Raw genomic sequence first — 22,874 nt, forward strand, 5'->3', positions numbered from 1 at the left:
TAATTTAGTCAACTTGCCATTGTAATAATTTAGTGTATTATATGTCTATCTTTGTTATGTTCAACAAGGTTAAGTTCAATGAGGTTTATTCGACAAGTCAGGAGTGGCTATTATATTGAAAATAGTCTACCAATCATGCAGTAACTAACATACATGCATAAGACTCTACGTAGTACAACTAGGGAAAGGTAAAGTAACAATATGATGTTGTTACCAAATATGTCAACATTAAACATTTGATGACGTCATTATCTGATGACGTAATATTGACGGTTGGCAAAATATCCTGGCTAGAACACTGCTAGTAAATATCTAGACTAATGTGTTTGTTAAAAGTACAAATTAGGATTTGTGTGACAAAGACTGCTCTAAGCAGCCAAATGCTGGAAATGTATAGAATTAAAACCGTGGCGCCTTTCTTGTTTCAATGATACGATCGATAATACAAATGTGTCTAAATATGGCGTTATCGATACGACTTTATCGATGTACACACGCTTTGATCTAACGATCAGATCTTTCCCACGGTAGTTAGTCACTCAGTGCACGTCCTACACTTGCTCATAATGCTCGTGCGTATACCTTTGCCTATTATGAATTTGTAAGACGAAACATCGAGTTGCAAACCTCTAAACTCTCAAGTCGTTGTGTGGTAGAATTACTCACGGTGCAGACCGTTTTTTACTAAATAATTATTAGCACTTGATTGAAATAAAATATTTTTGCATGCACAAGTATGTTAGAGTTATTCCGCACAAATTCTTTCCCAACTTTACTATCCATCTTACTGTTTTACTTTCCCTGTAGCGATGCATGTCTGGTGTTGTGTTGACACGAAAGAGTTTCTAATCAAATTTTAACGGTCAACACTTGGTGGTCTAGCATAAAAGGTTTCCTGCTTCACTAATAAAATCACACGTGCTCGTTGACCAAGGGATTTGTCTTGTGACAAATTGCATAATTCTTTCTGGGATCAGGATGTTATCTAACTTGATGTATTGACTCTATCTTTCAATATTTTGTGGGTAATTTGTGAAATGTAGTAGAATGAGACACCAGCTGACTGACTAATTTCTATTAATTAAGATCTGATTTAGTCGACTCACTAGCCACTGCAGTTGCTATTTAGATGGCACCCAAATTTACACACAATGAATATTGAATGCATGACATCATCACTTCTTACTTGTAGTTGTAAAATCTTTCGCGTTTATCATAATATTTTGATCGCCAGTCGCAGCTCATGTAGGAGGCTTTGTCTGTATTTGCATATTTTTGTGTTTGTTTGCTGCAATGCACAATGACTTCATGGACGTTACAAAAATATACATTTGTATAGGACTGCAATCGATACTATATCTCTCGACACTTTGGGTACGAATAGAGACAAAGGTCGGTCAATCGCTAATTTGATCGCAAGGCGTGATATCGCTATCGACACGAGACTCGTTGCTCCTAAGCACGTGCATATGCTGACTAGCGTAAACTGTTGGCGTTGCTGCGAGGCGGTCGTTGCCATTAGGTAGATTGTCTAGCGACTTGTCGTTTCAAGAATTAAGATGCTGAGCGGCAAACATGTATTGAAATAAACTAGTAGCGTTGTCACGTGACGTAAGACAATATCATGTACAGTACAAGCAGTATACTCGGTATGTAGGTGTTCGCCGTCAGTATGCTGTGTTTCCAAACTGTGATACGTAGATTATTCTATTACTGATGTGTGATGATTTGTAGGCACGTACGAGTGCACGACAAGTATTAAATTGCAAAATTGCTGTCTTGTAATAATAGACTAGTAGTATGTATACAATACATCTCAACATCCCATTCCATAACTATGATATCTTTGTGTTCAAGCACCTTCTTCTTGCCCTTCTATTAACAACAGTATATATATACCGTTGACGGTGGTGCAAGCTGGCAGTTGCACACATTTTTAGAGTGGGCTAGCTAGAGGAGCTGTAGCAAATTAGGAGTCCAACGTTGCATCGAGTGCTTCCATTGCGACACCTTCATCCACTTTTTTTGCCTTCTCTAAGGCTGTCACTCTGTAGTTGAGCGATTCAATCTGGCCCTGATATTTCGGGTCATCTTTCGGTTCTGTTTGTTGATGGACTTCTGATTCCCAAGACTCGTTGACAATTTCTTCTGTGCTCGCCTGAGTATCTTCTGCTGTTTGAATGTGTAGGTCTCTTTCTTCATCTAAAATGCATATAGACAGCGTGCAATTATAAACACGTTGAATAAGCAAAATTTTCGACTTACGAGGTGAAGACAACACCGGTTTCTGTCTACGGAAACGGGAACGACAATGTCGGAGAACATATCCGATAACAATTGCAAGTGCTATTACTCCTTTTAGTACGACGGCGATAACCACTAGATGGCTACTCTCATCGCCTGAAAACCCAACATCTGTAGCTACTCAAAACAACATGCATACATGAGTATATATAGTAATATATACACGTACAAATGCAATGAATAGATGTCTAGCTTTTATATACATACCTTGACTACTATTGCCTTTTACATTTTCAGATGTAGATTCAGTAGAAATGATTTGTAAACTCGTTGCTTTTATACACATATCACAAGCAAATGACAGTCAACAAGACTGTTCGCAACATCCAAACACGACAGATATACCTAGGAAACCCTTGGAACTGGAAGAGGTACTGTAAGGTGTCTTTTGGTCTAAAGAAGAACTCGCAGCTGTATTAGTGGGTTTCGTGTCTAATGATGTCTGTGAAATGTCAGTTGTCTTAGAGTTGAAAGAAGCAACTGATCTAGAAGATACCTTGACACTGCTGGTCATTACGCCAATTTGAGCTGTGACAACGATTGCAGATATTATATATATATATATATATATATATATATATATATATATTTAATAATAGATTTGCATCTGTGGTGTATACCTGTAGTTGGTGATCGTGTAGAAGGCGATAAACGTTGTTTTTTTGAAAGGCAACTCACATGGACAAACGTATTACACGGACTCTGTCCGTGCTCGTTAACGGCTATTAGACAGCATCCGTAGCCATCAGAGTCAGGTGGCAGATCGTCAAATGATGAGGCGGTGTGTGATAGAGTATAATTCTGCCATTTTCCATCATTTTTCAGACAGGCAAGCTCGTAACTCTGAATTGAAAACAGTTGGTGAATTATTCGAGGCCACTCCAAGTGATCGCATATCTCCATATCTTGTAAAGGACTTGCTGGTATTGTGAAGAAGAATGGAGACTTTGGAATGCAGAACTCCTGAGCTAAACAATAAAATTTTGAATTATAATTTATGTTAGTAATAAATTGTCTAGTAGGTCTAACCCATTACTGTGACATTAATTGTGCACTGAATTTTCCCGTGCTGAGTTGAAAATTGAACATTTGTAAATCTACCTTCGTCCAGTTTCCTAACCTGGTGAATGTGTACTATGTTTCCTGTTACTGTAACTCTCGAGTTGTTTCGAATGTTGTGTCTTGACGGATCTTTCCATCTTTCATAACTCACCGAGTCCACACGTGGGCACTCCAGAACACCTGGACTGCGCTCGCAAAGCTTGACAGTAACACTCACGTCCCTTGGAGCCACTGCAAAGTGCAATGCAAATATTCACATTCGAAACTGCATCTGTACGACAAATAAAATTCGTTACATTTTATTGTAATTTCCAGAGTGTTGCTTGTATCGTTGTTTTTGGAAGTACAGTGGTATTGTCCAGTGTTCCATAATTTGGGATCGCTGATTACCAACATTACGGAGTATGATCCTTTGCTCCTGACTTGGTAAGTATGATCACCATCGCGTATTTCCGTGTTGTTAACGTAGAACGTTACGCTTGTAGGAGAGATCTCATATCGTGAGTCACAGTACAAGTGGACAAAATGGTCTACATTCGCAATGTAGCGAGTAGATATGGAGGACATATTGAGATTATCATCTGTAAAGAACAGACTTAATGTCTACATAATTGTGATAGAAGGCAGTGAGGTCTTACTAGTCGACAGCTTGGCAACTGTTGTATAAAGCAAAAGACTTGGTACTATGATCGTGAACAAACTCAGTGGCATTTCTGTAACAAGGGCATATTATGTCGTCTTTAGCTTGTGACACCAAGGGCGTAGCATGGCATGAGCTAGACCAGGCTATAGCCCCATCATTTGTACACGTGCATGGTCATAAGAATTGTGGACTGTCAATGCGTGTGAGGACCAAAGCTGTACACCATCTTTTTCCAGTCTGGATCTGCCTGATTCTACCATAGCAGTCACCAATAAAAGTAGGCGTGTCCAGTAGCATCGTCAAGTTTTCCCCCTTTCCTAGTTAGAGGTCACGCTACGCCCTTGCTTTTATATTTTGTATATTGTGTTAGCTGTCATATGCCTTGCTTTAAGACGGAACAGTAGCCTTTTACTTAGGTGCAACAGAAATAAATCATATATTTACTATAGTTGTTTGCCAAGCTAAATTTTGACTGTTGAAACTGTTACGAAATGTAGCAGCAGTGCTCTAATTGCTGTGTGTATATAATTTTAACAATTAGTAGGTAAGGGGCCGATCATTATTAAGTGTCGGGGGGTGGGGGAGAAGCTGGCAAAATTTGCCAAGGTCCGCATAGTTTGATATGTGACCCCTGCATAATATGCTTGCTAAAAACTTCTGGCCCCACTGTCTGTCGCTGGCCCTCACTGTCTGTCGCTAGCCCCTAGTGTCTGTCGCTGGCAGTATCTGTCGGTTACCTACATACCGTATGTGCAAACAGTATATACAACCTGTTTCAGGGCTCAAGTGCAGCCTAGGTATGATTTCTGAGTTGGTCATTTCCATTCAACCCACTGACAAAACAAGTAAAGCAAGACTTGCCGTTTTCAGCAATGCAAAGCCCTTAGAAATATGATATTGTTTCTTGCATACAATTCTATATTATACAGATAAAAAACCTGTAAAATTACGGCTTCCCAACAGAAGATGACCCAAACGCTTAGTGCATGACCCATGCAATTCACAGGATTTTAACTTATAGCCCCCAGAGCAAATTTGCACAATAACAGGCCCCTAAGAAAGTAACCTACACGCGAGAATTGTATACAATGTATAGAACGCGCTAAAAACGCACATGATTATAAAAAATTAGGTGCATCATACTTATCTGCAATCAAAATGTTGAAGCGTGACGACGTTTGTTGTTTTCTGTTTCTTTACGGTTGCTAGGCCCGACCGAAGGGCCCTCGCAAGCCAATACTTGACAAGCTGTCGAAGCTCGTTGTCAAAGCTGGTCTTTGACTTTAGCTGGCTTGTACTTCTTCCACGTGGTCAGTAAGTATCGTGTTGACGTTGCTGCTTACGTATTAGTTGAATTCAAAGTCAGCTCCCACCATGACGTAAACCTAATTGGGCGTGGTCACTTTGTAAACGTGTCTTTTGATTTAGTTGAGCCGACGACTCAGAGAAATCCTTGTGAGATCGTGTCGTAAAAACCTGTTTTTCCAACTCCAGCGTTTGTTGACTCTTTAGATATTTTGAAATTCGCCATCTTCCATTGTTGTCGTTTCAGCCGAAACTAACGACACGATAACAAAGTAATTATTTACACAACCTATGTTAGTCATTCAAAAATTGTTCCTGTCAATGCATGTAGTCGGGGTAATAGGAGTTCTGGACCGTGCACTCGACCAGCCCTTTGGGGCTCGCGTGATATGGAACGCTTATTACCTCTACTATACAGATTTTTGAAGTGGTCCAGAATTCAAGTGATCCAAAGTTTAGAGTGGCGATATACCTCTGGAACACTGGATTTCCGGACAACTCTGAGCTCTGTACAACTGCAATTCTGACGTTCCGGACCACGAGCCCAAATGGGGGCGAATGGCAAAAACCTCTAGTGCTACATGCCTTAGTAAAATTGCATACATATAGATTAAAGTTTCAAACCTAACATTTAAACACACATAAATATATAAATATATATACATATACCTGTTTGATGGTGTGTAGTCTTGTGCTTGAAACCCGTTAATCAACTAGTTGGACACACGCGGAATGAATTGTGACATACAACCGTAATTAAATTATATTAATTTTGATTAAGTGTTACGCAATCCTGCCTTTGGCAAACAATGCATCATTTGTCTAGCTGTCACGTGTCCATAACGTTGGCATAATTTTAAATATCTAATCTGTCGATCTGTTTACCTCTTCGGTTTCTCTAGACCTCCTTAGTAGGCTAAAATCCCGTATGAAGCTAAAGCTACGTAAATTTCACGCACGTCCAGCAAAATCGATTGGACAATAATGGTTCTGAACCTTCTCTGCACCTGTATGAAACGTGTAGGACAAGCAGACGAGAAGTCGTTGCATCAAAAATTGATGGCAGTTTCCAACTCGTACCTACTAATCACGTTGTTGCAACATCTCATTTCTCAGACAACCGGTATGTATTAAAACAGGATATCTTAGTACGAGTTACTTCGTGTAGTAGTAGTACCATGCAAACAGAGAATCGCGCTCTGTTTAGTTACTCCCACACGATCTTCAGAGTACTAGCGTTCAGATCGTTTAGTACACGTTTGCTGCATGTTGGCAGTTTAGTAGCACGTTGTGTGCAATAGAATCTTACTGCAATTTAATTTATTTGCAGTATTGTCGTCTAGATGCCTTGCCTTCATTCAATATTCAGATCTTCCCATCACCTCCGATCTATGAAGGCCAAGGATCGGTGTGTATCGTTTGTACAACGATGTCAGCCGTGTCGTGGTACAAAGACGGAAAACGAATTTTGAAAGACAAGACCTCCACGACGTCAATAGACTCGGAAATCTGCTTCACAGATGTGACCGCATCAAACTCAGGTGTATACACCTGCGTGACGGCATTTGCAGTTAACATCGGATTTTTCAATAAGTCGATCACATTACAAGTTAAGGGTAGGTATACAGTACACCCAACAGTCTAATCACTATGACAACGTTGGGACTGCATGCATGGAGTTCTTTGTTTCTCACTAGAAGCGCCAAGAGTTGAAATACCAGAGATCAGCAGAGTCGTCAATCAAGGCTCGAACATCACACTCAACTGCACGGGCAACAATTTTACAGAATTGCGCTGGTTCCATAACGACACAATCGTTGCTTTTAAGAACACAGAGTGGTTTTTGTCACCGACTCTGGGAGTGAAGTTATATATTATAAACGTTAAATCTGACGATGCCGGACCCTACACGTGCGAGGGGAGCAACCAGAAAGGCAGGAAATCTCGTGATACGTTCACACTGTTCGTATCGACACCACCTGTAGTCCTGCTGTCACCGTCCGTCGTCGTTCTGAGGAGAGGTGAGCAGAGGGAGTTAACCTGCACAGCGAGCGGGTGCCCTCAGCCCACGGTCGAGTGGAGAAAGCAGGACGATTCGACGGGAGCGTGGACAGTTGTCGCCACGGGCACGACCTTCTTTATTCCTGGAGAGTCGCTGAGCAGTAAAACTAACTACAGCTGCGTTGCAAGAAACATGGCCGGCATTGCGGCATCAACTGTGACCGTTATTCAAGAAGGTGCGAAATATTAAATTTCGTTAATTTTATATTATAGATTTACGATACCGTGCTGCTTAGGACTGATTGCTTACATGAGTTGATATAATAGCGTAGGTTCGGATCCCATGTAGCTTTAAAATAGGAGACGTAGGAGATGAGCGATTTCTAGATAAACAGCGAATTATGAAAGATGGTAGGGCTTAACAAAAGCATGATAATTGAGTCTAACACAATAGTTAACTTAAGTGATGAGCGCTATACTGAATTGAGAAATAACTTGGACACACACACACACACACACACACACACACACACACACACACACACACACACACACACTCACACACACACACACACGCTCGTAGCTCTGAAGCGAGTAGAACACAGCTTCATTTACTAGTTTTATATTATCGATTTACGATACCGCGCTTGCTTAGGACTAACCGCTAACGACGAGCATATCAACATTACTGCCGCCATTAAAACGGGTCATTCTTCAACACTGGTGTGCGATGTCGATTCGAATGCGGACACTAAAAGTATGACGTTTGCATGGTGGAAAGACGGATTAACGATCGGATCGGGCAACACAAGAGTGACCGTCAGCAGAACCGATTCCGGCAGCAGTCTGACCATCAGTCCAACACGATTGTCGGACATTGGAGTCTATCAGTGCCAAACATCTACAGACAACCATCAGAGCATGGTGAAAGTAATAATTACACTCCACGGTATGCAAGTAACTATCAGTCTACTAGTCGGTAATTAAATTAATTATTATTTCTGAAAGGGCCTCCTGTTGCACCCTCGGTGGTCACTGCTAGTATCAGCTGCTCTAGTACGGTTAACGTTTCGTGGACGGAGGCAACAGGCAGCGATCCGATCGAAGGATATTTGGTCACGAAAACGGTCTACTCGGTGGATACCGGACGTATTGAAAGTTACTCACGCGAGTTACCCCCAGCGGCTAGAAAGACGAATTTAGATCGACCCCCGTGTGGAAACTGCGGTGTTTTCGGTGTCGAGATGCAATCGTTTACGGTCTATGGATATAGCAACAAGCTCCTAGTCTCGTCTGTTACTGATGCTGACAAAAACATGTTACAGTCAAACAGTCGATCTGGTACCATTGGCATACATACAAGCAATTTGCGACAAATTGCGTAGAAAGGCTTAACTTAATTAGTTGTTTTTGTTACTAGGGGTATCAAGCAATTTTTGTCTGACGTCATCGGATAATCTAGTGTTTAGAACGCTGCCAAAACTTCAATTAAGTCTGGCCGACGTCCACTGCTCGTGTGACCGAGTAAGTATACACACTACGGTATCGCACTAGTCTAAATGTATTTTGCTTACCATATTCGCATTTTTAAAGAAAACAATTACAAACGTCATTGTTTCAACGATTAACTCTGCGGTAAAGATCACGGTCAATATTTCAAGCGCCACAGTCGCTCACAACGACGACAGCTCTCGTTTTCTGTATCAGATTTCGCTCGGTCGTACGTCACTGTATGAAACGCTCGAGTCATTGGAGTCAGTTAAACAGTTCGTCAGACAGCAAAACGAGCTTTCTTTGGACGAGTGTTTCTTGACAGTCGATCAAGAAAATTGCGAGTTGATATTTATAGATGACGTCACACCTCTTTGTAAACTCAATCAAGACTCGAACTGTGAGAGCAAGATGATTCTAGTGATCACTGCTGTACTGGGATCTGCGGCTGGTCTTCTGGTTGTGACCTTAATATGTTGGTGTTGCATAAAGACAAAGGCGATCAAAACATATAATGTTTCTAGCACTAGTGTGACACCACAACTTCGTCAAGAATCTCTAGTCTAGCTATCCTCTATTTTAGAGTAGTTTGTAAACAGTTAGAAAATGCATTCAAAGCATGCAGCAGTACTTTGTTTTTACTTTGGCTGTGACCAGTAAATAGAAAGCTTGTACAGTATCATGGCTACGTACGGTCCCAACTTGCGGTCACTCAAAACCATGTTGGGAACTCCGAGGCTGTCGCCTGCCGCTCTGACCTCTGGCAAAACATTTTGGTTATTGTCGAGCTTCGAGCATGTCTTTTGTCGGACAGAAGAACAAAAAGGCGGCACGAGACGCTGACAAATCTAGAGAGCAGTAAATTCGCATGGTGAGCGACCGCTAGTACGGTACTAAACGAAACAGAGTTTTCAAGGTAAGTGGTCCGGTAAGTGTTTGATAATCCATGATTGAAATATTTACGGATTAACGAAGTTCCAGTTTAGAGGAGCTGCGTACGCATTCCTTTCATGCATACGGGACCTACAGATTTTATTTGGGTTTAATTTAATTAAATAATCTCTTGTTTTGTTAGTTGTGTCAGTTTCTATGCGTCGTATGTGTGTGTGTGTGTGTGTGTGTGTGTGTGTGTGTGTGTGTGTGTGTGTGTGTGTGTGTGTGTGTGTGTGTGTGTGTGTGTGTGTGTGTGTGTGTGTGTGTGTGTGTGTGTGTGTGTGTGTGTGTGTGTGTGTTTTGAGTAATTCGATGACGGTTGTAACGGCAGTATTTTGCTACTAGATGGTCTAGACACGTGAAGTACCTGTGATGAGCACGTGATCAACAACTAATCAATCTGTGCAACTGCATCGTTACTACAAAGGCATACAGGTCTCTATTTGACGACTACATGTTGTCTGTAACAGATTAAAAATGGCTGTATTGAAACTGTGGTCTAGAAAGATTTATTTAATTAATCAGATGTCAACTAAACGCAATTAGTTTAGTAAAGATTTTGTATACTGCAAATACAAGTTGTACATGCTAAGCAGCTAAAGACAAATTATATAAAGTATGATAAGCGTCTCGATGGTCAAATTGACTTATTCTAGAAATACTCAATTTGACTTTAGACAATTGATAAAAATTATTTTTTAATCGCTATGTCATTTTTTCCACGACGGTTTCCAGACGACTTAATTTAATTAATTAAAGTAAAACAAAACAACCAATAAAGATAAAATAGGTATTATTTTAATTAAAACAAAACTCGATATTTGACCAAACTATTTTCTAATGTATTACAACGAATACTACAGTTTACGATACAGTTTACAATACAACGGCAATACTCTATACTACACTTTCACTTCTACTGTTTCTAGCAGTTGCAGGAGGTTGCTGGCTTACTAGAATCTCTATAATCTCGGTCAGAAGTCCAGTGAGCTGTTGTTCTGTTACTGCCTCACTGCGTTTTCTGTTCAATAACTGAATAGTCTGATTCAATTGAGTAGTGCTGGCCAGTAGGGGCTCCAAAATGTGGGTTAATTCCTCTCTAATTTCTTGACGTATCTCCAATCTAGCTTGTGTGATTGCTAGCGCTCGTTGTACAGCAGCCTGTTCGTCTATAACCAGAAGATATCACGCAATGTTTATCATATTGCTCGCCATTATGTACCAGTAATGATGATCTCTCTTCTTACATACTCCATTCTTCTGCAGCAACGACAAACTGTGGGAAAGAAATACTTGTTGACACTTAACTGTAATAGGGTGTGTAATTTATTGAATTACTTTTTATATAGCTAAATATGCTGTCCATAGTGATGAGTCTTCGTTTGTAGGCGAGTACAACGATCAAGCACAGGAGTACCAACCCAAAAACGCATGCGCAGATAATTCCTCCCGTGGCTTCTTTAGACAAGCCGTCGTTGGCTTTGTTGCTATACAAATTTGTACTATTAGAGCCATCACTGTATAACTACTTGATAGACTGTATACCTCAAATCTGAAGGTTCATTGTTTCATACGTTAAAGAAATCGTTTTCGAAGTCCCTTGAAAGTCTAAACAACGAGCAATCAATTAACTGATGGAGGCAACATAGATCCCAGTGACTACCAACTTGGAGTAGATCTAGTAAATTCATTTCTTGGGTGACACGTGACAGTCAATGCAGGACCAGTACAAGCAGTACCTGTACCGCTAGTCGAGTACGTCACCATGCACGAGTAGTTGTGCTCTGGCGGCAACGACGTGAAACTGCTTTGCTGGTCCGTGATGGTGTAGTTATGCCAAATCAATTCATCTACCGCTTGACACGATAGCTTGTAGACTGTTGCGTGATCGACAACCACGGAAGACCATTTAATCAATATTTTTTCACATGTTGCCAAATTTGAGTTTTTCTCGAGTTGCTGCTTGGTAAGCTCTGCAGGCATTGGAGAACAAACAGAAGGACGAAAGACTTCTATACAGAAACATGTAATACGTTGTATGCACAACTTAACTCTATATACACAAATTTGGGGCATGCAAACTACTCACCTGAAACTGTGACATCGACAGTGTTCTCAAGTCTTCCGAAGTAGTAACTGAACTGAATACAGGTGAAAACGCCCTCGTTAGACGTAGTAACGACATCGATGTGTAACGCTCCGTTTCTAGTGACGTAGACCGGATGAGTGCTGTTCACGGTGTCGTCTAGATCGACGCCATTCGGGTCTTTCCACTTCACTAATTCGGTGGGAAATCCATTCGCAGGACAATGCAGTACTCCTTTACCACCTTCCTGAAAATGAACGTGAACGTGTCGAGATTTAGGTTCATCTGCAACAGCAAGTCAACTAACCCACTGTACATATACGTATATAGCCATTAGTGCATGTCTTACGTCTAACATAAATATATTTGGAATTGCTGCTGCGTGTCATTGGATACAACCCAGAAGAAAACGTTGCTTTGCAGTGGTAGATGCCGGTATCGGAAGAAGATAATGCAAACTTTGTCAGCTCCACAGTTGTTCTTCCATACATTTTTATTTTGTAGGGATGGATGGGTACTATTTCTGTGTCATTATGGAAAAACCGCACCTTGATTGCGGTTAACGGATTTGAGGTAATTGAGCAGTTTGCTTTCATGAAATTGTTAGACTCGATGGCATAGATTGTAGATGTGAAGTTGAGAGTGACGGTAGTAGAAAAAGCCACATCTGCAAACATTATTTGCAATCATTGTTATTGCTAATTGTAATACGTTCAGTCTGTATTAATTGAATGTCTGCTGTAGAATATACCTGCAATGAATGCGGCTGCCACGAGCATCTGAACAAACGGATTTGAGCTGGTCAATTGCATATCTGTCAAAGAAAAACTGTTAATCAATAACAATGGGATCATTTACTAAGCAAATGTCTAAACAAGTAAGAAACAGGAGAGGCTAATAGATCACTGTTTTGTGTTAACACTTAACTTAAATAACATGTGTACTATATAGTTGAATCTTGGCAGTCAGATGACCAACAATTTGGAGTAGAAATGATAGCAAATAAATGTTACACACGCATCCACCCACTCACGCACCCACCCACGCGCGCGCACACACACACACACACACACACACACACACACACACACACACACACACACACACACACACCAAAACTTTTCTACTGGTCTTGACACACTGTAAGATTGCTTTGAAGGGGTGGCACGTTCCTGATGTGACCACGCTTGGATCTTCAATGACGTAGGCACTAAGGATCAGATCATGACTAACGATACCCTACAAAAATGTCGGCAACTTGAACTACAGCTTAGTTAGGTGTAGCTGACAAACGTAAGTGCCGACTGTCACTGTTTGTATTTTTACGGAATTTAAAATGGTAAAGCTGACAGAAGTTGGTTAGCTTTGAGTTTCTCGACAGCAACGTTCTTGCATAACAAATCACATTTTTTACATACCTGCAGAGTGACTCACCTGACTAGCTAGACGACAAACGCGTCGTAATTGCTTGCAAGCACGGATTAATGCTACAAAGTTTGGCTAATTGAACGTGCCACCATTCGGTTCAATCACTGCGATTCTAGTAGTCACTCAAAGTTAGATGCCTACGGTGCACAGTGTGTTTATGCAAATGCTGCAGCATGCCAAGTATTCAACAACCGTGCACCGTGCCAAAAAATAAGTGAGCGCGTTTCACTACAGCAAATGTTCTCTAGCTAGTCGTAAATAGAGCTAGAATATGAAATAGCCTACTCATATCTAATGTACTACCAGGCAATAGGTTGACACATACATTTCTGTTTTCGGGGTGAGAGCGATGGAACTGACTTGTAAGGTTTAGATTAAGTCTCCATAAGCACCCAATACATACCTTTTGGTTTTACTGACTTAGCGATGAGATGTTGGGATGTGACGCAGCTAGTAAGAGAGCGAGATTCGGATCACGTGTTCTTTGCTGCCAGCTAGACACATGAAATCTCGTTTAGTTGAATTTTATTCTGGCAGCAGTCAACTACAGTCTTACCTTTCGTGAGTCGAGAGATCGAGCGTAGTTGTCACAATGGCACGAAAGCATTGTAGCGCACGTTACGTGGTGCACGTGCTACTTGACGTGCACGCACTTACTCGAGTCGCACGTTTGCGTAAGTAGCAGAAAGTACACGTGAAATAGTAAGCAGAATTTACAAAGTGCTTCGATCGATCGCTTTACTGTAGACTGGTCGAGCACTTTTGTATCGGAAACGGCCCGCCCACTTGTTGTTCTGATGACGTGACGACAGAGTTGAAGACAGGCAAGTAGATTGGCTGGCAAACAAATGAATACATGGCACTATGATTTATCAATTAAATATACTGAAAGCTTATACACAAAGTATGTATATCTAGTGCAAGACTAAAAATTTAGCTAATTTATGTGTATACCTCTGCGAAAACAAGTTTCTGTCAACAACGTGTCTCTCTTACCGTTGCAGAGCTCTTAGTAGTAATTTTGAGGTACTGAATCTTTTTAATTACAATTAATGCAAGTTGTGATGCTCGTTTTAAACTGCATTGTGGCATACAGTCATTTTCAATTGATACATGTTTACTGTTTACTCATTCAATTTTTTAGCTTGTTAAAAATAAGTGTAGTTTATAATTTAGTGCATTGTTTAGCTAAAGTTTTAATTAAACATATTTTTATGAACAAAATGTCAAAGCTCTTGCAGTAAGTAAATAGTGTCTAGCTACTTTATAGGCTGTCTAAACATGAATCTTTCTAAGAGATACTGTTTTGTATTGCTTGTCCTGATTATTTAGCAAATTTTTTGTACGCAGAGTACAACAATTTTATTCTGGTACAGAAGAGGCCTAGAGTCATCTCATTGAATTTTTGAAATATCTGGTTAGTGAAGAGAACAAAACAATAAAATTGTTATTGCTAAATCAAACAGGGTTGTTTGTGTTGCACAGATGCGGCTTTAGTATTTTTATTGATATGTGGTAATTAATTAATGAATAGACTGGTTATACAAAGATCACGTGCTGTGGGTTGATGATTACTTGTTTCTGTCGTCTGCGATGGTCTATAATGGCGTAGTCAAGTGCGCAGATACGAAAGTTGTAGACCACTGTTTGTCAAATAAACAGGAAATTAATTAAGAAACCTGTAGTTTTGACTTTGAACAATTGGCATGCAAATTAACTTGTTTACTACACTACAGCTAGCACGTGCATGATGAACATTTCATTGTCTTTAGGTGTTTGTGGCAAACGCCGTGCACGTCTGTATGTTTGGCCACAACGTCAACTCTAAAGTTTGAACTACAACTTAGGACACAAATCAAATCTCGCTGGGTAAGACGTTGAACAATAGACTGTCAGTGTGTATCATAAAAAGGGCTTCTTCGGATAAGAATTTTCTTGGATTAAGAAGTGATATTTTTATCTCATGAATTCGCAAATTTGTTCTAGCGATAGCGGAAATTTATTACGCACGCGCAGTGGAAGTATTCGGTATCTGCCCCGTGTCCTACTAAGCTTTGAATGACTGGTTCAGATTGTGCACCAAGGCATTGGCACTCCGGTGCTTTCATTGCCTCAGAGCTGTCGTTGTATAATAATAATAATAATAATAATAATAATAATTTCTGGTGGTCGTTGATATCCACTAGGCGTGCTGTCCACGAGTTCGCGGTCATCGTAATGCCTGCAATCTATATCGAATTGGCTAGTCATGATCGCCGTATGGACTACACGGAAACATGTACCCCGCTGGGCTCACCTGCCGGGTTGGTGGGCGCCCAGATGGGGGTAAAGACCCCACTTGCCCATTATGGAGGGGCATAGCGACACATAATGATATATAATAACAATAATAACAATACTTTCTTACAAACCATAGCCTGATGCATGGACTAGCTTTTTAAATCGTTGGCGCGTGTTGGATTCTCCGACAATACTGAGGGTTGCCGTTTCCATGGTGATATGCAAATTGTGGCCCTAGACTAAAATTTTGGCCCCATACATATATATGCCAGACAAAAGGAGTAATAATAGTTATCAGTTTGACAAAGGTGTTCAGGAGTTGACTGCATGTATGTGGAGAAATTTGCAGCATGCACTTAATTAAGGAGTCTTGTTTGCAGTGGAAAGAAAGATGTGCAAGTTATTTTAACACATTGTGTCCAAAGTTACAGTCGTAGACATTCAGTAGAACTTCTGATGTACACTGTTATTAACATTGATTAATATTAACAGTCGTGACTCCAAAGTGCTCCTTGAAGTTCACAATTTGGGCTTCATTGTCAAATTCGACCGGCAACCAACTTTGAGTACATGTCCAATCTTAATTAATGACTTACATGAGCAGCAGCTGAGCCCCACAGTGATAAGCGGAATACAGTAGAATATATCTAGAAGGCATCATGCAATAGGCAAGCAGTCCGAATCATGCATGGCTGATTTCTATGTAATCGGTAACTAATTGAGTTTGATGTCAACTGGTAGTCTGGTCCTACCAAGCTTGTGCGAGCCGACAAGAGTATAGAGAGGGTGAGAGGAACGTATCACGTCTATAGTTCTAGTTAGCAAGATTCTGCATGTATTTCACACAAATGAAATGCTAACCGAGCACGAGATATATACGCATGTGTTGATCGATCCAGCACGTGATCACTGTCATTATATAGCTATACACGCGTAATGAGAAGGACTCATTTGTTATTTTGTAGTGTCTATATTTATAAAATATACTTATAACACATTGAAAGCAGTCATAAAATGCACACTCGACTTAAAAAAAAAAAAAAAAAGTCGAACATACATTTCCACGGACGTCTTTATACAATTGTATTTTGAATTAAATTCGACAACTCAGTTAGGATGTCTAAAATCTCTTTGAAATACGGAATGTTCGGGTTTGCTGTTACTTCTGTGTGCATGAACTGACGAGCCTGCTTTAAGCGGAAAGAGGCCTCATCGTATTTTCCAATTTCAGCAGCTTCAAATATCGGCTTTAACTTCCTAGTTGTTTTTCTCCTAGATTCTGGATCTAATCTTGAAGCGATTGTCATTGCTTCCGGAATTCGTTGTTCGAAGCTTTCTAATTTATACTGTTTGTCTAGAATCAAAAAATATGACACAGCGTTCATTGCATTTCAAACCACGGTGTATTGTACTTGCAGTCTCGGTACTTGCAGTCTCGGTACCTGCAGTCTCGGTACCTGCAGTCTCGGTACTTGCAGTGGGTTCAAGTAAGTTATTTTTCTTTTTGCAGCCACGACAATCTGTACAGACAGAAATACAAACAATATTTCTGCACGTGAATGAAGTTTCGTGTACAGTGTAAAGACTTACCTAGGAACTTGCAGATACAGTTGTTGGCAATGTTGTGACTTCGCCGAACACAAAAGAACACCGCGCAGACACCTGCTACTGCAACCACTGATACTACTACTACTATTACTATTATCTCGCTTGTAGACAACGAAGATTGGTTGACTTTGTTGCTATCAAATTTATATAACGGTTAAACAAAACTCAGTGGTCATCACTGTTAGAGTTCTTGATAGACTTTACCTTGAAGATGGAGTTGCAGTTACATTGGTGCTATTTTTTGATTCCGACACTTTCGCCGGCGTTGGAGTATTCGTGGTTTTAGAAGCTAAGTAATAGTCAATCAATCAATTCAGACAACATACGTTTTGATGATTATCAACTTAGAGTAACGTGTAAATATTTTTCTTATATTAAATAGCAAGAGACGATCAGCGGAGACCTGTTACAATCACGACTACAAGATCAATTGCTATAGGCGAGTTTGTCATGATTGTACAAGAACAGTTCTCTCTTGCATTACTAAGCATAGTTAGCTCTGCACTCGTATTAAATTTTGCACACGCATTTTTGGCAAACAAATACCTGAGCTTGCAGAATAGGGTCTTGACGTAGAAATGCCATTTTCTTTATTGATACATTGTAAATTCACAAGATTTGACGCGTTGCTGCACCCCAGTGCATTACACGACGTCATTTTGCAAGAGTAGCTTAGTCGAGGTTCCATTTTAGACACGGTACCCAATGTTGCATTGAATGGATACGTCTCTTGAAACACTTCTGTTTTGTTGTTGATCTGATCGTCTACTATACAAGTGATAGCGTTCTCCGTTATTTGTGCATTGCCATCAAATCTTAGTTTCCATCGAATTGGTACGTCAGTACAAACAGCAACTGATCCCTCGTACGCCTTTTCAAACAGAGGAGGATCTGGGAGGCCTAAAACAATAGATATACAACTTTTCCCTAGGCTTAGCGTATATATACAAATACCTGCAACAATTACTGTCACTCGGGCGCTACTTTTACCGTACGTAGTATAAGTGATGCATTCATACACTCCCATGTCGGTGTCTTGGACGAACCGAATGGTGAGTTTGTTTTTCGTTATGATGTACTTAGAGCCGTTGTATAAAGTCACTGAATCCATTCGAATCCAAAGTTGAGAGAGAAAATCACCACGACTGCTTTCATCGTGAGATGAAGGACAAGAAATTGTTTGGGTTTTTCCGCGAACAATAGTGATCGTGGTGTTCTCAGCAAGTCCCTTTGCTGCTGAAAAAGCAATTTAGTCATTAAAGCATGTACATGCAGCAAACATTTACAGTTTCGTATTGCGTTTCTGAGTGAGCACCTACCGTTCACTAGAACTGCTTCGTTGCTCGTAGCATTCGACCCGTCCCACGCTCTAATGTGGCACTTGTAGTGACCTTTATCTTGGGGAGTTGGATCTATTATGCTCAGTGTTGCGACAGTTGTTCCATTGACTTTCGTAATCGATTGATGACGCTTAGGATCGTTTTCGCTCAAACGTTTGTCTTCAAAAGTCCAAAAGGATTGTGCAATTGGTTTATTTGTCCAACACTTGAACACGACAACGTTGTGACCGCCAAACACAGCAGGTAACTCTTCTGGCTCTACTCTCGCTGTTGTTACCCCTAAAATGCCAGCTCTAAAAACCCGTTTTGCATGAGATGAAAGTTGTTTACCTGGAGGAGGGGAAGGAGGTGTGGAATTTGCTGCTAAACACAGCGTTTGTAAAGTTACCAGTACGGTAACTAAAAATGGTTGTCGCATCCTTTCCGACAGGAGCAGATTTGTTCCATGGAAAGTTACGCATTCTCTAGAAACTGACAGACTCTACGCACTCACCTTCGTTTGTTACAGCTGTTTCTTCTTAAGTCTTTACACAATTCTCTGTTCTCGTTTGTAAGTAGATGTTTCTCTAACGCTAAACGACCTTAAGTTGTTGTCTATACGCAATACAGATGAGGTGCAAATTACAAAGAGCGTGAGCCGGTAATTGTTTGAGACTTGACGGCTGCTGTGTCACGTGCAACACTCTGGATCTCAGTAGGAGACCAGATAACGATATCGATCCTATTCTTATCTAAGACTGCAACTTCACAAGACTGGTTTGCGGTCATCTACGGCTACGTACATGCTGCTTCGAAGGAGGATGTTGATCGCTGGAGAGTATTTTGTTTCAGTCACTTTAACGTTTTCGTTGTATATAATTATTCAAGGTAGGTGGAGTTGTAACTACTCTGCTAGCTTGCTGTAACCCATGGGTAAATGTTAGCGTTCGTTAGTCACAAAACAATAACGGTCTTGCTAGTATTTGTAGGTTTAATTCGTTTAGAATTTTGAAATTTCGTTTTCTATTCTATTTAGCATTTGCACAAGAAGCCAAAATTTTGGTTGTTCCTCCTCGGTCCATCTACCCTGGTGAAAACGTATTTCTCGTTTGCAGCACTTCTGGTACTGTTCAACCAAGAGTTACGGGATGGTTGAAAAATGGCGTGCAACTTTCCAACGATATTAGTAAAAATGTCAAGATCACTCAACATCTGCTTGAAATACAGATACTCGACATTGATCGAAACAACGAAGGATTTTATACGTGTACTACAGACACTGTAGTCAATGGTCAAGTACTTAATGCGTCCGTCCTTTTGCAAATAGAAGGTGAAGTGATCGATTCTAATTATCATTAACAAATGTTTGACTAATTTGCATTTTGTTTGTCTAGACGGAGCATCCATTACATTCTCTAAAATCAGCAATATCTCTATAGCCGTCGAGGGCGCGATTGATACACTGAATTGCACGGGCAGTAACTTAAAAATTATCGCTTGGTTTCACAACGGTACTGCTCTAAGTCCACAAAGATCTCGCATGTTTACATCTCCTCAGCTGAGATCAGAGCTTCTAATACCAGACGTAAAATTTTCAGACTCTGGTCAGTACGTTTGTCAAGGAATTCCTAGTTTTGGTCGGAAAGTACAAGACAGTGTTACACTATACGTCTACAGCAAGCCTAAAGCCAAGGTGAGTCCGCAGAGACTTATCATATCTGCCGATCAAACAGCAGTGTCTACATGCAACGCAACTGGATCACCGCCTCCTGAAGTTCGTTGGTTTGCACAAAAGAATGATCAACAGTTGCTTGTCGCGATTGGTTCTACTTTGATCGTAAACGGCTTTAGCCTCTCTACTGTAAACGACTTTGTTTGCGAAGCTACAAACAAAGCTGGTGTATCTGTTGCACATCTCACCATAGAAATTAAAGGTATCTATATAATAGACAAGAGTCTTTATAAAATTTTACCATTTGTCTAATCGTTTCTGTCTAGATGTTGTATATAAGGTAAACATAACAGGTGACAAGCCCGGTCTCCTGCGAGAGACTTCCGTTAGTTTGCCTTGCATTACGACTTCTGAGTCTAAAATTGAAGAATATTACGAGCGTGGAGTATTTTTTTGGAGGAAAGGCGACTTGACGCTCACTAATATTATGCCACGGATAAAATTTAAGAAGACCAATTTGACCGCGTCGTTGATAATATCAGAACTCCAGTACTCTGATTCGGGAGTTTACACTTGTACAGTAGTTCTTGACACATCTGCAGAGTCCTGGTCTACTCGTATTGTCGTTGTAGGTATGGTTGTAATCATGTGTACAGAGTTTTCTGCATCAATGTGATATCTAAACGCTCTTGCAGGTCCGCCGGCACCACCATCGAAGGCTTGGATCTCGGTATCGTGTGGTGCTGGTTTCGATATGTTGTGGACAAATTCAACATTTGACGGGAACAGCTTTATAACTGGATATAGAATAACACTAATAAAATATTATGTCAATTCTGGAAACATCACTGTTAGAACGTTAGAATTTCCATCTTTGAGTTATGTGTTTGTCGAAGAGCCGGAAATCTGTATGAACTGTTCTCTTCTGGGAGTAGAAATTCAAAGTGTGAGTGACTACGGTCTCAGTACAAGTTTGTTCGTAAATCATGTAGCAATATCAGACAACGACGAAGAGGATACAACAAAAGACAAGACACAACAAAGTAAGATACTTGTTGACAGTTTTGCTGTTTACCCTTGAAACATGTTGTATTAAACATGCAGCTCACAGTTACTGTTCTGCACATGTGCAAAAATATCCAGTTTTTCAACGTTTCCCTAAATTTCAAATTCCTTTGAAGGTTGAAGATAGCTCTTGTGACACGGTAAGATTACGTGTGTGTGTGTGTGTGCGTGTGTGTGTGTGTGTGTGTGTGTGTGTGTGTGTGTGTGTGTGTGTGTTTGTGTGTGTGTGTGTGTGTGTGTGTGTGTGTGTGTGTGTGTGTGTGTGTGTGTGTGTGTGTGTGTGTGTGTGTGTGTGTGTGTGTGTGTGTGTGTGTGTGTGTTTCTGTACTCTCGCGCTAGCTGCCGCGTCCAGAGAGAACTACAACAGAGTCATGCAATTGATATGTTGTCGGCTCAGTTAGGGCTTTTCATGAAGTCTTCCATTCTGTGCATGCGAGGACGATATCTTCCAACTACCAGCTCTCTAAAATTAACTTGTTAGGAATTCATGAGAGTGAGACTTACAATACCTCATTGACACTGAGTAGACAATGTTGACATTGGCATGCATACAGTAGAATTGTTATACTGTCTGAAATTTCATAGATCTTCCTTCGTGCATGGTCGTTGCGTGCTCTACGCAGGCGGCATCCTTTGATTTTGACGGTTATGTTGACGCTGACGTTGAGGCTGGAATAGGATTCATTTCTATTCCAGCGTCAGCGTCAGCGTTGACGTCGGCGTCGGCGTCAATATTGTGAACCAGGCTTAAGGGTCGTTTTGATAAATTGAGAACTGGTAAGGCCTGTTGATGTAAGCTTGTAATATATGTTGAATTGTGTTGCGTTGTGTTGAATAAACTACTGCTACTACAAAACATACAGCTTGCTTTACTTACCATTTGTTGATTTTTTGCAGGTTCAACTGACGTCTTCAATTAAAAAAGCAGAAATAAGTATATTTAATCAGAAACAACTCCAAGGCATCAACTTAACTAATTCTAGCATTACCGCAAGCGAATCTAAAACTCAATTTGTTTATCGAGCATCTGTTGGTGGCTTCTCTCTATTGGAGGTTCTCTACAGAACTGAGCGTTTGCGAAACACTGTATGGCAAGTACATTCTGTTGCACTTCTGTCTTGCGCCCTAGAAGTCGATCTCTCAAACAGCAATTGCAGCTTTCTTTACTTGAAGAATGAAGTAACACCGTGCTCGTTTATTGAGAAAAACCCTAGTCAAGAAAAGAGTGAGAGTGGTTTTGATATTGCAGCTGTTGCTGTCGGTTGTATATGTTTTGTATTATGTATTATTATCATAATTTGTGGCAGGAAGCGTTCTAAAGATATTGCTAACAAAGTATCTTAATTACATTGTTGATTTCAATTTAAACATGTTTTGTAACTATTTTTGCTGATATTTGACAGCAATTCTATGTTTTTATAATAAATAAAAAGTTGCATATTAAATATAAGTAACGAAAACTACTGAAAACTGTCTTTATGCTAGAGTCTCAACGAAAATAACCATCAATTCATATTGCAGTTATCCCCGCCAAAAAGGCCTTTCTGCATAGGTACTGTAACTTTAGGGACAGTCCGACTCAACAGAATATGGCGTGTATAGTTCACGAACGCATCTCATGTGAGCAGAAAGGTGTCTAGTGGATCTTAAAGGCCTGTCCACACTAGACCAATATGG

At 40.4% G+C, this 22,874-nt stretch overlaps 5 protein-coding genes across 8 annotated transcripts; 2 read left to right on the top strand and 3 right to left on the bottom strand.

Moving 5' to 3' along the window:
* Nucleotides 1-1,758: 1,758 nt before the first annotated feature.
* LOC134184513 (uncharacterized) lies at nt 1,759-6,047 on the bottom strand. Of its 2 annotated transcripts, none has more exons than XM_062652223.1 (9): nt 5,984-6,047; nt 4,005-5,567; nt 3,663-3,947; nt 3,334-3,597; nt 2,925-3,272; nt 2,650-2,832; nt 2,512-2,577; nt 2,266-2,421; nt 1,759-2,202 (listed from the first exon to the last, which is right to left on the bottom strand). In XM_062652223.1, exons 2-9 carry the CDS (start codon nt 4,075-4,077, stop codon nt 1,970-1,972), a joined length of 1,608 nt encoding a protein of 535 aa, XP_062508207.1. In that variant the 5' UTR covers nt 4,078-5,567; nt 5,984-6,047; the 3' UTR covers nt 1,759-1,969. The 2 variants fall into 2 exon arrangements, with proteins under 2 accessions (XP_062508207.1, XP_062508208.1); XM_062652224.1 differs by lacking the exon at nt 5,984-6,047 and having other exon boundaries at nt 4,005-4,079; nt 5,153-5,543.
* A 221-nt stretch (nt 6,048-6,268) lies between these two features.
* On the top strand, nt 6,269-9,483 carry LOC134184295 (hemicentin-2-like). Its single transcript, XM_062651948.1, has 7 exons — nt 6,269-6,437; nt 6,658-6,930; nt 7,012-7,551; nt 7,971-8,264; nt 8,324-8,656; nt 8,736-8,839; nt 8,909-9,483. The coding sequence occupies exons 1-7, from the start codon at nt 6,299-6,301 to the stop codon at nt 9,371-9,373; spliced, it is 2,148 nt and encodes a 715-aa protein (XP_062507932.1). The 5' UTR covers nt 6,269-6,298; the 3' UTR covers nt 9,374-9,483.
* A 1,802-nt stretch (nt 9,484-11,285) lies between these two features.
* On the bottom strand, nt 11,286-13,850 carry LOC134184145 (protein sax-3-like). Its single transcript, XM_062651760.1, has 7 exons — nt 13,810-13,850; nt 13,657-13,747; nt 12,577-12,639; nt 12,175-12,492; nt 11,829-12,110; nt 11,407-11,751; nt 11,286-11,347 (listed from the first exon to the last, which is right to left on the bottom strand). The coding sequence occupies exons 3-7, from the start codon at nt 12,635-12,637 to the stop codon at nt 11,286-11,288; spliced, it is 1,068 nt and encodes a 355-aa protein (XP_062507744.1). The 5' UTR covers nt 12,638-12,639; nt 13,657-13,747; nt 13,810-13,850.
* A 2,643-nt stretch (nt 13,851-16,493) lies between these two features.
* Nucleotides 16,494-19,124, bottom strand: LOC134184216 (uncharacterized). Of its 3 annotated transcripts, XM_062651849.1 has the most exons (9): nt 18,975-19,124; nt 18,812-18,900; nt 18,461-18,760; nt 18,096-18,377; nt 17,688-18,041; nt 17,346-17,430; nt 17,124-17,275; nt 16,946-17,053; nt 16,494-16,887 (listed from the first exon to the last, which is right to left on the bottom strand). In XM_062651849.1, exons 2-9 carry the CDS (start codon nt 18,897-18,899, stop codon nt 16,607-16,609), a joined length of 1,650 nt encoding a protein of 549 aa, XP_062507833.1. In that variant the 5' UTR covers nt 18,900; nt 18,975-19,124; the 3' UTR covers nt 16,494-16,606. The 3 variants fall into 3 exon arrangements, with proteins under 3 accessions (XP_062507833.1, XP_062507835.1, XP_062507832.1); XM_062651851.1 differs by having other exon boundaries at nt 18,096-18,374; nt 18,812-19,117; XM_062651848.1 differs by having other exon boundaries at nt 18,812-19,117.
* Nucleotides 19,125-19,230: 106 nt separating this feature from the next.
* LOC134184280 (hemicentin-1-like) lies at nt 19,231-22,657 on the top strand. Its single transcript, XM_062651926.1, has 7 exons — nt 19,231-19,348; nt 19,497-19,790; nt 19,855-20,394; nt 20,459-20,764; nt 20,828-21,175; nt 21,237-21,337; nt 22,095-22,657. The coding sequence occupies exons 1-7, from the start codon at nt 19,264-19,266 to the stop codon at nt 22,539-22,541; spliced, it is 2,121 nt and encodes a 706-aa protein (XP_062507910.1). The 5' UTR covers nt 19,231-19,263; the 3' UTR covers nt 22,542-22,657.
* The last annotated feature ends 217 nt before the right edge of the window (nt 22,658-22,874 follow it).

The sequence above is a fragment of the Corticium candelabrum genome, chromosome 9 (assembly GCF_963422355.1).
Source record: "Corticium candelabrum chromosome 9, ooCorCand1.1, whole genome shotgun sequence".
Lineage (NCBI taxonomy): Eukaryota > Metazoa > Porifera > Homoscleromorpha > Homosclerophorida > Plakinidae > Corticium > Corticium candelabrum.

Coding starts and splice junctions, on each gene's coding strand:
- LOC134184513 (XM_062652223.1), bottom strand. CDS start 4,077: ATGCCACTGAGTTTGTTCACGATCATAGTACCAAGTCTTTTGCTTTAT. Junction 3,273..3,333: donor AATTAATGTCACAGTAATGG/GTTAGACCTACT, acceptor TTTATTGTTTAG/CTCAGGAGTTCTGCATTCCA. Junction 2,833..2,924: donor TACACGATCACCAACTACAG/GTATACACCACA, acceptor TCGTTGTCACAG/CTCAAATTGGCGTAATGACC.
- LOC134184295 (XM_062651948.1), top strand. CDS start 6,299: ATGGTTCTGAACCTTCTCTGCACCTGTATGAAACGTGTAGGACAAGCA. Junction 6,931..7,011: donor GATCACATTACAAGTTAAGG/GTAGGTATACAG, acceptor GTTTCTCACTAG/AAGCGCCAAGAGTTGAAATA. Junction 8,265..8,323: donor AGTAATAATTACACTCCACG/GTATGCAAGTAA, acceptor TATTTCTGAAAG/GGCCTCCTGTTGCACCCTCG.
- LOC134184145 (XM_062651760.1), bottom strand. CDS start 12,637: ATGCAATTGACCAGCTCAAATCCGTTTGTTCAGATGCTCGTGGCAGCC. Junction 12,111..12,174: donor CAAATATATTTATGTTAGAC/GTAAGACATGCA, acceptor TTGCTGTTGCAG/ATGAACCTAAATCTCGACAC. Junction 11,348..11,406: donor ATTTACTAGATCTACTCCAA/GTTGGTAGTCAC, acceptor CTCGTTGTTTAG/ACTTTCAAGGGACTTCGAAA.
- LOC134184216 (XM_062651849.1), bottom strand. CDS start 18,899: ATGCGACAACCATTTTTAGTTACCGTACTGGTAACTTTACAAACGCTG. Junction 18,378..18,460: donor CGAAGCAGTTCTAGTGAACG/GTAGGTGCTCAC, acceptor TTGCTTTTTCAG/CAGCAAAGGGACTTGCTGAG. Junction 17,431..17,687: donor ACCCTATTCTGCAAGCTCAG/GTATTTGTTTGC, acceptor ACTATTACTTAG/CTTCTAAAACCACGAATACT.
- LOC134184280 (XM_062651926.1), top strand. CDS start 19,264: ATGCTGCTTCGAAGGAGGATGTTGATCGCTGGAGAGTATTTTGTTTCA. Junction 20,395..20,458: donor TCTCACCATAGAAATTAAAG/GTATCTATATAA, acceptor GTTTCTGTCTAG/ATGTTGTATATAAGGTAAAC. Junction 20,765..20,827: donor TACTCGTATTGTCGTTGTAG/GTATGGTTGTAA, acceptor ACGCTCTTGCAG/GTCCGCCGGCACCACCATCG.